The 11,044-nt window shown below is 36.5% G+C and overlaps 1 protein-coding gene across 1 annotated transcript in view; it reads right to left on the minus strand.

Annotated features, from left to right (window-relative positions):
• The window catches only part of necab1 (N-terminal EF-hand calcium binding protein 1), a 29,557-nt gene extending 20,662 nt beyond the window's left edge, over positions 1-8,895 (minus strand). Inside the window, exons 1-5 of the mRNA XM_058404574.1 lie at positions 8,706-8,895; positions 6,531-6,555; positions 4,690-4,798; positions 229-254; positions 21-118 (exon numbers count right to left, since the gene is read on the minus strand). Coding sequence (XP_058260557.1) covers positions 21-118; positions 229-254; positions 4,690-4,798; positions 6,531-6,555; positions 8,706-8,792 — 345 coding nt within the window. The 5' untranslated portion in view covers positions 8,793-8,895. The remainder of the gene's footprint in view (positions 1-20; positions 119-228; positions 255-4,689; positions 4,799-6,530; positions 6,556-8,705) is intronic.
• Positions 8,896-11,044: the final 2,149 nt, after the last annotated feature.

The following is an 11,044-nucleotide window of genomic DNA, read 5'->3' on the forward strand; positions in this document are numbered from 1 at the left end:
GGCAAGAAAGAATCACTCACCTTTTTGGTTTTGTCCATAGCCTTCAATATCGAGACGTTCAAGTCTTCTAAGGCAGCAAGGACATTTTCATATTCTCCAAGATGCTGAGAGAAATATTCTATGCATAAGACGAAATGACACATGAAAAACCTCTCAAAAAGCTCCGTGTTATTCTCTAGGAATAATAGTACCTAGTAATATGTTGCTTTGAAACATAGCTTTTCTTACCACACAGCTCTTCTGTGTCCACATTGCTGGAAAAAAAAAAAAAAAAAAAAAAAAGATCACGGATTCATAAACTTCATGATATGAAACTGAACAGAGAAAACAATTTCCATTAGACTACCCCGGAGATGTGAGGTGGCAACACCTTAGATTATGTTTTTTCACAATTATATTAAAAAACAGTATAATGGTACAGTGGGTAGTGTTGCTGCTTATGGCTTCAGAGATCCTGTTTCAATCCTGAGCTCGAGGGCAAGACAAGTGGGGTTTCATTCCTCTAGAATGTATACATTGAAACAAAATGTCATTTCTCTAGGTCTATAGTGCAACACAGAACAATACGCAAGACTACACTGGGGATGTGGTAGCTTAGTGGTTACGGTGTTGGCCTACTGGTCAGAAGGTTGTGAGTTTGAATCCATCAAGCTGCCTCTTCTGGGCACTTGAGCATCTTTTTATCACTCTGGATAAGGGCATCTACCAAATGCCAGCAATGTAAGTGCAATTACAAAACAGTGTAGAGGGTTCTCTGTGTGTACATACCTCTCTATGCACATACTGACATAGCCTTAATCATTGATTCACATATTTATCTGCACTTGTTCATTTGCACACTTCTACTATTTGCACTTCTGGTAGATGTACCTGTACTTTGCAATGACAATAAAGTTCTATCTATCTATCTATCTATCTATCTATCTATCTATCTATCTATCTATCTATCTATCTATCTATCTATCTATCTATCTATCTATCTATCCATCTATCCATCCATCCATCCATCTATCTATCTATCTATCTATCTATCTATCTATCCATCCATCCATCTATCTATCTATCCATCCATCCATCCATCCATCCATCCATCCATCCATCCATCCATCCATCCATCCATCCATCCATCCATCCATCCATCCATCTATCTATCTATCTATCTAGAGACTGTACCGAGCAATAAATACTGTTGGTGTCAATGTGGAATTGTTCATATCCTTCCTGTGTCTGTGTGGGTTTCCTCAGTGTCCTCTGGTTTCCTCCCATTTTCCTGGCTGGTGGGTGGATTGACTACTCTATGTTGTATTCCTTCTTCATTCGTATTATGCTTCATTATGTTCCCGGGATAACTTTTAGATTCACTACGACTCAGGACAAAGCCGGTTACTGAAAATGGATTTTAAAAATAATAATTAGATGTTTTTTCTTCAACAAACTATAAATAATTTTAATAATAATAAATATTTAATAGTGAATAATAATAAATATTTAATATTGAATAATAATAAATATTTAATATTTAAAAATAAATAATAATAAAGTTATATATTCTTATCATTTATTTAAAGAAAGATATTTTTTCCTCATAACATTTTTCCACATATTTCCCTAATTAGCCTATTAGTTGTTCTTTTTCTCATCTTGAATAGTTAAATCCATAAATCTGACATAAATCAGTTTTCCTCAAAGGGGTTTTCCTTTTTGGGGGGTTGGGGGTCTTCAATCCTACATCTAAAATCTTCCTGCACATTTATGATGAGGCACTTTTCCAGCAACCCCTGCTACAAAGTGCCTGCAAATCAGTCTGGGAGTCGCTGCTATGGAAACCATGAGGACTTAAATGATGGGAAATTCAATCACATGGGGTTGTAAGCCAGATCAACATATATTAACATGCATAAGCAGAAAGGATGATCTCATTCGAACGTCATTTAAAATTCTGATACGTGTACAATGCAGACACATGTGCCTTGAATAAAACCATCCTGAATAGTATTCATTTCCCTGAATTCTGCACTGCAGCTAAAAGAATTTTAGCTCCAGGAGATATAATAATAATAATAATAATAATAATAATAATAATAATAATAATAATAATAAGGCACGTTGTTTTATATCTTAGAGCAAAAGGCTCTAAACTGAATCATTTTGGCTGAAGACAGCCCCACTGAAAGAAAATGGAAACATTATCTCCTCCTTGCTTTGATTTAAAACCCAGGCACACAGATGCACAGACACTATCAGAGATGATGACATGACCCTGTCTGCTTCGGTCGATAGATCTCAGGGCAAGTCCACGGTGTTTCAGAGCAAAAAGGGCCCTCATTCACCAAGGATATTATTCATACAAGAGTCTCTGTTCGTGACATTTGCTAGCAGACAGGAGGCTGAAAACAGAGCTTGAATCATACCCACAAGCATTTCTGTGATGATGTGAATTCAAGAATCAATTTCTGAATGTCTTATAACAGGGTTCCCCAACCTTTTTTGTACCATGGACCGGTTTGGTACCGGACAATTTTCCCACGGCCCGGGGGGAAGTGTGTGTGTGTGTGTGGGGGGGGGGGTTGCCTCCGATTTCAGGCATTTGTCAGCGATTTACACTAATCAGTGACTGAAAATCTGGGCTAAAATCATGCAGTCGGCATTACTGATGTATGGAAAAACGTGAGAGTGAAGCGCAACAGAAGTGGCCATTTCTTTTAATAAAACACTTATAATTTTAAGTTCTATAAATAAAATAAATTTATTGTTTCTTTGTGGCCTGCTACCAAATGGTCCACAGCCCGGTACCGGTCTGCAGCCCGGTGGTTGGGGACCCCTGTCTTATAAGATATTTACAGCCGAATCTGAACATCCTGGTAGAGGCAACCCGCTTTTAGGCTAAAATAATTTGATTCTTCAAGCTTTGATCAATCACAACCGACCTACTGGAGGTTTAGGGGATATTCCCTGGTATGTAGTCACCTTTTTCACCAAACACTCTGTTGATGTACATGACCAAAAATTTGATTTTGGTTCCAACTGGAGTTCTGATATTGCTTAATGAAGTTTGAAACCATCTCAAATAGTTTTGTAGATATGAAGAGCAGTGATTGTTGATATTTGAAAACTATTTTTGAAATCTACTAAAATTCTGAAATCATTTTTGGGTCCACCTAAGAATTTGACAAATACATGACAAATACTCAGCAATTCCCAACTTTGGTTCCAAAACATTTCCAATTCCAAACATCTTTTTAGGGACCAGCCTGTGGTTAATGATAGCTTTACTTGCCTATTGTACTGGTAGAATGTATGTTACTTAATGTGTGCAGAAACATGATTTTTGTTTGTTTGTTTGTTTTGAAGGCTTTTTGGTTTTGTCATGCATTTCAACTTTGTGTTGCAGTTTCCATATTTCTGATTTCCATTTTCATTTTACCCAACTGCTCTTTGGTTTTAGTATCTTAATATTGGCTATTATTTTAATGCTGTCTGTGTGTTCTTCAGCTGATGTGTTGAATTATAATGGTGATGCACATGCTGAGATTATACACATAATATTATGACCACCTGCCTAATATTGTGTTGGTCCCCCTTTTGCTGTCAAAACAGCCCTGACCCATCATGCACTGTGTATTCTGACACCTTTCTATCAGAACCAGCATTAACTTCTTCAGCAATTTGAGCAACAGTAGCTCGTCTGTTGGATCGGATCACACGGACCAGCCTTCACTCCCCACGTACATCAATGAGCCTTGGCCGCCCATGACCCTGTCGCCGGTTCACCACTGTTCCGTCCTTGGACCACTTTTGATAGATACTGACCACTGCAGACCGGGAACACCCCACAAGAGCTGCAGTTTTGGAGATGCTCTGATCCAGTCATCTAGCCATCACAATTTGGTCCTTCATCAAATTCACTCAAATCCTTACGCTTGCTCATACTTGTAACACATCAACTTTGCGGAGAAAATGTTCACTTGCTGCCTAATATATCCCACCCACTAACAGGTGCCATGATGAGGAGATGATCAGTGTTATTCACTTCACCTCTCACTGTTCATAATCTTATGCCTGATCGGTGTACACTTGCGTTCTACTTCAAATCACTCAATACACACATTTTCTCCGTGCTGATGGACGAGAGAAAATCTGCACGTGTTTTTGTCAAAGGTAATAACAAATTTTCTTTACCTTGAGAGCCATGAAAGGAAACCATGATTTTTCAATGACAACTGACAATTTGCTTTCATTTATTCATGAGGAGCGTCAGTCATTTCACTATATCTTGATAGAAAATTATATTAATGAAAAAAAATGTGTGTAATATTCATGCAATATCGTGTGCCTATTTTTATTAAAGGGCTCCCATATTTCTGCAGTTGAGTAAAGTGAGTAAAGACTAAAATCCTCTGAATTATTTATTTGGCACAATATGCATAAAAGTCTGTTTATATGCAGCTGAAGCAGGAGGTTATATGCAGGAGGTTTTACCTCCTGTGAACTCTGGGATGTCTTTTCTTGCACCGAATTTCATTTAAAAAAAAAAAATCTTGAGTACTAATTCACAATTTTACAGCTTTTCTTTCTCTGTGCAAATGCATGCATGTATATATACAGAGACGTGAATCAACCCCATGTGTACATAATGTAAACGTGAAGTATACTTCTAAAGAAGGAAAGTGTGAGTTGGCTGTTACTTACTCTGTGTTATGAGTGTCGATCTTATGGAAGAGCTCCTTTAATTCATCTCCTGAGAGAACTCCATCTGAGAAATAAGCCTTAAATTCTTCAAAAGACAGCTTCCCATCATCTATAACAGTAAATACAGTGTTTAAACATCTGTTCGTTCTGCACAGGGCCATCTGTACAAAATACTCATTTGTATCTAGGAGAGAGTGCAATGTTTCTTTTGATCATTACTCCATATGTGCACTGTATACACACAGATGCCTTGTTATAATGGAAATGCAACAGCATGAAGCTCGTGATGACTCTGTGGCCTCAGGTATGTCTGCACATGGTGACATAACATAACTCCAGCAGTGAGTCATGCAAGAATGCACTTAAAATAGAAATTCACACAGGCGATGTGTACAACAACCGCTAATTTAAAAAACGAAAATGAACACAAAATAAAGACAAAACCAGGAGAGAAGTGATGGAGAGCTAGACAGGAGGTGGGGCACTGTGAGCTTAAATGAAAGACTAGGAAATCAATGCTGTGTTATCTTAAGCTACATTCAGTGATTTTATCGCTGTAAGTCGGAAGATGTTCCTACTACTGGGTGCCATAATAATGTTTATCAGTGGGTGGTGCAACTAGCATTCCACTTGACAACATGTCATTTTTTTTTTACCACTAAAATGAAAGATTCTGGAAGGAGATTTGGTGTTTGTCTATAAAGTATGTGTGTGTACATATTAATTTATATATGCATCATATCATACGCCGTGAAGGGGAAGCAGTGTGTGCTCTCTTTGCCAAATGCACCCAAATGTCTTCACTCCCATTGGTAGTCGCTGCACCGAGTCGCTCCAAGTTTAACTTTGTCGCATCACTGGACACGCCCACATCTAGGTGCTCATGTGGTCAGAGGTCACCAGCTCTCACTCAGAATGAATGACCTCCAGTCACTAACTCACTGTGAGTTACCGCATGTGTGAACTTAGCTTTACTCAGAAGATGTGATACAAATCCAAAATCCAAATTGTTTATTCTTGAGAAATGGATATGCAACGATTTATTACACGGTAATTAAGCAGCAGATAATTCGATGATCATTAATCATTCACTTTGCCATAACTCCAACTAACTGCCTTGCGAGTGGCCCCTTGTGTGATACATATGATCCAAAAATAATGCAGGATACTCTGCAGAAGTTTTTCTGCTATGACCTGCTGACTAGTCCTCAGGTTATTATTATAAGAAGATAACACAGAGGTGCTATGATGCTTTTCCTATTGATTCTGTACCTTGATTATTTTCCTTTAACTTAAATAATAATTATTCATTAAAGAATGATAAGTCATACATTTTATTCCCTTATTGTTCCATTTACATAGTTAAAAAGTTAGTTCTTGTCACATACATTATAGCAACTATAAATCTTTCCCTTTTCTGCCTCTCTTACTGATTTTAAAAAAAGGAAAGTCCTGTCTTTGAAGTCTTTTACAAAACCTTGACGCCGGAGCGTCCTTGTGAAATTAAACATCTCCACGAAACAAACTCCGCCATAAATTTCTCTACTCTCCCACGTGATCACCTGCAGGCATGGCTGGCATTATTTAAACAATCACTGAGATTGTTTAGAGGAACACAATGACATTTATGTAGTGCCAGATTCTCCATCTGAAATATTGACTGATATTAAACGTGGTGTGGACGGTCCATTGTGTTTCCATGACAACCGGGCAACAGCATTCAAAGGGACAGTGCTAATTGGCGTCTGTAAATCGGCATGCAACACACAGACTGAGACTGCCAGTTTATTAGATAAGTGATGGGAAGTATGTAGACCAGTGATATGCATAGAGGGTCTCACCATTTTTATCCGCTCTTCTCAAGATCTGCAAAAGAAAGTATGTCATGGTAAGAGGAAAGGAATTGACAGTAAAATGCATTATTTCTATAAAAAGACACTGCTAGACCCTATTACATCAAAGCCTCACTGTGTTAAAATAAGTTTATGTGATTAGTGACAGAGTGGTTCATGTGATGCTCGCTTTGTGCCAGAATGCTCCTGGGAGATCACTGTCTGAAGTTAATAAGCGAGAACTAGGAGGAGCACAGATTTAGAAGAAAGTGTAGTCCCAAAGCTCAGTAAGACTCCATTAATTAGAGATTTATTTCCCAGCAAGTGTACTCACACTCTTAATATTTATATCGTGGTCAGCGTGCCAAGTGTGTGCCACATTTAGCTTCCTCCAGAGACAAGCAATGCTAAAAATGTGCCACTGCTACAATAGTGATCGGTGAATTTATTAAGCTAATTTAATTGAACCAATATTTACAGGGTAATGTTTTAAATGTGTATTTTTCATTAAAAAGGTTCTGGCTCTGATTTGGAGAATATCTGTGTTATGTGCAGTGGAGGGTGAGTCATCTTTACTGCCACTGTCTGGAGTACAGAGATTATGTATGAATTTACATTTAATCTTTTGGGAAATATAATTCAGTAAAGCTAAAGTATTTCACTGTCCAAAGGAGAGGATTTGAATGAATTACCTTCCAGTAAATAGCACAGACCTTTAAGCAAGACACTGCAGGTGAAGCATGTAATTACTTGTTTTGGAACTTTTCTAATGAATGTAAATGAGGCTTCATCTATTTAATTATACATGCACTTGCATATTTAACACAAGCCAAAATCTATTTGGATATTTAGTTCATGAGAGACGACGCAGAGCAGTTATCTTTTTTAAACGAGAGAACACCATGTGTTGTTATTAGAAAATGTCAATTGTTTGTCATTTTTCATTATAAAATCTTAGATATATCCAGCAATAAACTTACAGTTTCATATATACTATATACATATTTTAAAATTATCCATTTATTGCTATGAAAAAAACTGCATTATTTTAGCCGACAGTCTAGACGTTAGGATATCGGCCTATATACCTAACTGTAGGTGTATGTTGTGATAGAATCTATTTCTGTTTGTTTCTCAGTCTAAACAGAAAACAAAAACTTTTTAAGAAAAACATGTGCTTTCATGCAGGAAATCTTCAGGTTTTTGCAAGAAAGAAGCTTTTCAGAGATGTATGAAGTGACGTGATGGCAGGAGGAGCTTAAAGCCTTCTTTAAAGGTAGTGAAAGTTTCAGATAATGTTTGTTTAGAAAAACATTGAAATTCTGCTCAGTTGTGTTGATTATTACTACGGTCTACAGTCAAAGCTGAAAAACGACTGATTTGATCAAATGTTTCCATCTCTAGTGCCTTAACTTCTGACTCCCAGATATATTCAAAACATTTAAGTGGAAAAGAATTTCGGTAACTTCCTAGTGAGTAATATCATACACATGACATTCAACCCATCACCTTATCAGCATGGAGAAGGCTTGCATCTTGTACTGGTAAAAAAAAAAAAAAAAACTACTACACTCAACAGCCAAATTACACTAATGTAACATGTTACTTACCCAATCCACGTCTTGTAAAATCACCTAATGTTAAACAAATAAACCTTAAAGGTTTTCTCCCTAAATATCTCAAAATCTTTTATAGCTTCATGAGCAATTAAGAGCTAAGCGCAAATGACAGAGAGTGGCGTACAAAGATTCACTGCATGGCAAAATCTCACATGAAGTGTTACACCAGAGCTGTGAATACAGGTCATCTGCATAAGCAGACCCTTCACATGTTAAATAAATAAATAAATAAAACTTGTCAAATCCACATTTTTATCCAGTCTGTGGTCAGATCTTCAAATGAAAATAATAAAGTAGGTGATATTTTCCAATATAATAATGCTAATAATTAAATAGATGAATGAATGAGTGAATAAATGAATGAATATTGATCTAGTTATTTATATATTTTTATATATTCTCCATATGCCCCTGGGGAAAAAAAGTACATATAAACAGATTGGGGGAAATAACAAGTATGCATTCACAATTTTTTCCTTAAGTAACGTAAATGGTCATCATTAACCATATGCCATATGGAGCCATCAGGTCTCTTTTGTCATAGAAATATAAAGGATGTACTTACGTCTAAAAATATAGACATTCCCTTCTTTAACTCCACGGGAGTGCCAGTTTCATCCGAAAGTGACTGCACCTCTTCGGAGCAATCCATGTTAAGAGATTAATATCAGAATAACAGAGCCTTGATGACCACTGCTCTTCTGTGAACACACTCTTTGACGCGGACGCGCACAGACCGACTGGCTGCGGTGGGAATCGCGTGCGCGCAGGTGACGCCGTGCGCGTCCTCGACTCAACGCGCGCTCCACGTAGCACAGTTAATAATACATTAAGCACCGAGGATCTCCTCGAAAAGTATGGACTTTTACAGGAATATGGAGATGTTTGTTCGGTAAACAACATATTTATCAATAATATTAGATGTATATTTAATGTATGAGCAGTAAACAAAATAAATGAAAGTTATTTTTGACATTTTTTTAAAAAAATATGACCTATTGTGTTGTAATCCATGTGATGCAGTTGTGGTTCATCTATAGGGGCTGGTACCTTTCATCACCTGTTTATTAACATATGTTACTCTTCATACAATTCACCTGGTTTGTATCATCATTGTGTAATGAATCGTAAATTCTGTTGGAATACTAATTGGCTCTTTTGAGTAACAAGCAATTTTTGGGGCAGTACTCTTGGGTCATCACTCTCTGCCCCACTTATGTGTTCAAAAATGAAAAAGGAACTGCAACAATCATTAATAGAGGGCTCTTTGGGGCAGGAATCACACCGCCCCTCATGCTCAGGAGAGGAGCACTGGACAGAACTGTTGATGGGGCTTTACATTTATGTGACCTTTATGTCATGTATTGTGGAATTAATGTGCTTAATTCTGTTAAAAAAAAAAAAGTATGTTTAATAAATAAATAAACAAATGCATTCATTTCAAAAGTGAGACGTGTGGAAAAGGTCAGTACATAGACAATAAATCAAGGGAAAACCTTTTCGAAATAGATGAAAACTCATCTTTGTTTCAAGACCTGTATTAGTCATTTAATTCCGGTACCTAAGAACTGGGTTTCCTAAGGGTTTTAACAATGTAGACCATATAGTCTGTAATCATTCTGAGAGAAAATACAGCAGTATTGTGTGTGTTTTGATTGACCATAAGCTTTTTATAATATATTTTTATTTCACTGATTCATTTGCTTTGCCTTTTGCTCATTGCTTTTTGGAAATATTTTTGCTGATAATAAAATGCACATGGTCTTATTTGATTATATACAGAAGGCACACAGTCTGTAAAATATGGAAAAACAAATTTTTCTTTTTCTTGATGATATATTATATAATCTTATGATATTTATATTTCTGTGAATATTATATATTGTGATCAAAAGGATGTGGTAAACATCATCTTTCGTTATGCAATTCTATTGTACACTATATAACCTAAATTACAAATGCTCCAAAAAGCAGCGTGCATAAAAGAAAATAGAAATGTGGCGCCACCATGTGGTGAAAGAAAAGAATGTAACTAGTAATGCATATCTTTTATATAATATACTGGGTTGTAAATATGTTTTTTTCCCAAGTTATTAACAAGTTCCTATTCCAGTGCAACATACAATATAATAAAAAAATAGGTGAACCAAAATCTGTGATGATCTTAAAAATTTCTGATTACACAACTAGAGTTTTGTGATGGACTGGTGACCTGTCCAGGGTGTACCCTGCCTTTGCCCAGTGTGTGCAGGGATAGGCTCCAGCAGATCCCCGTGACCCGTGACAACTAGAGTTTCAGTAGATTGACAAGTGACTGCACCGGGATAAAGAGATGTACAATCTGAGAAAGAAAAAAGATCTAGTTCCCTTAAGAGTACTTTGGCCTTGTGCCTCTGGGGTAACTCTTACATAACCCTGCATCAGATATGCCTACTCCTTTCATAAGTTGAAGAAATATTTCTATAGATAACAGTGGAAAATAAATATTTAAAAAAAATTAATTTATTTTATTTATAAAATAAATCAATTTATTTTATTTTTAAAACAAATCATGACTTTAAATGTTAATGCCTTCATGGTGAAAGCACCGCTTGAAAATGGAGTCTAATAATTTTCTAAATGATTATTGATGCGAGAAGAACATTTACAGTGAGGTATGTGGTATCTGCATGTGGTAGGCTATGCTGTAGAATATTGGTTAATCTTGATCTTGGTTTTAAATAATTGCATCTCGCTTATTTCTTTATTACGTTGATGAAAGGACGGATTATCAGGTTAAATACAGAAAATGTGAGTGTTTTTGCCTTTCACTTCAAGAGAGAGAAAACAGACAGGCAGCTGAGGGAATGCTTATAACTGGTATAATGGAAGTAATAACAGGAACTAGCTTGTCTACTGGATGTT

Source organism: Hemibagrus wyckioides, linkage group LG12 (genome assembly GCF_019097595.1).
Source record: "Hemibagrus wyckioides isolate EC202008001 linkage group LG12, SWU_Hwy_1.0, whole genome shotgun sequence".
NCBI classification, from domain to species: domain Eukaryota; kingdom Metazoa; phylum Chordata; class Actinopteri; order Siluriformes; family Bagridae; genus Hemibagrus; species Hemibagrus wyckioides.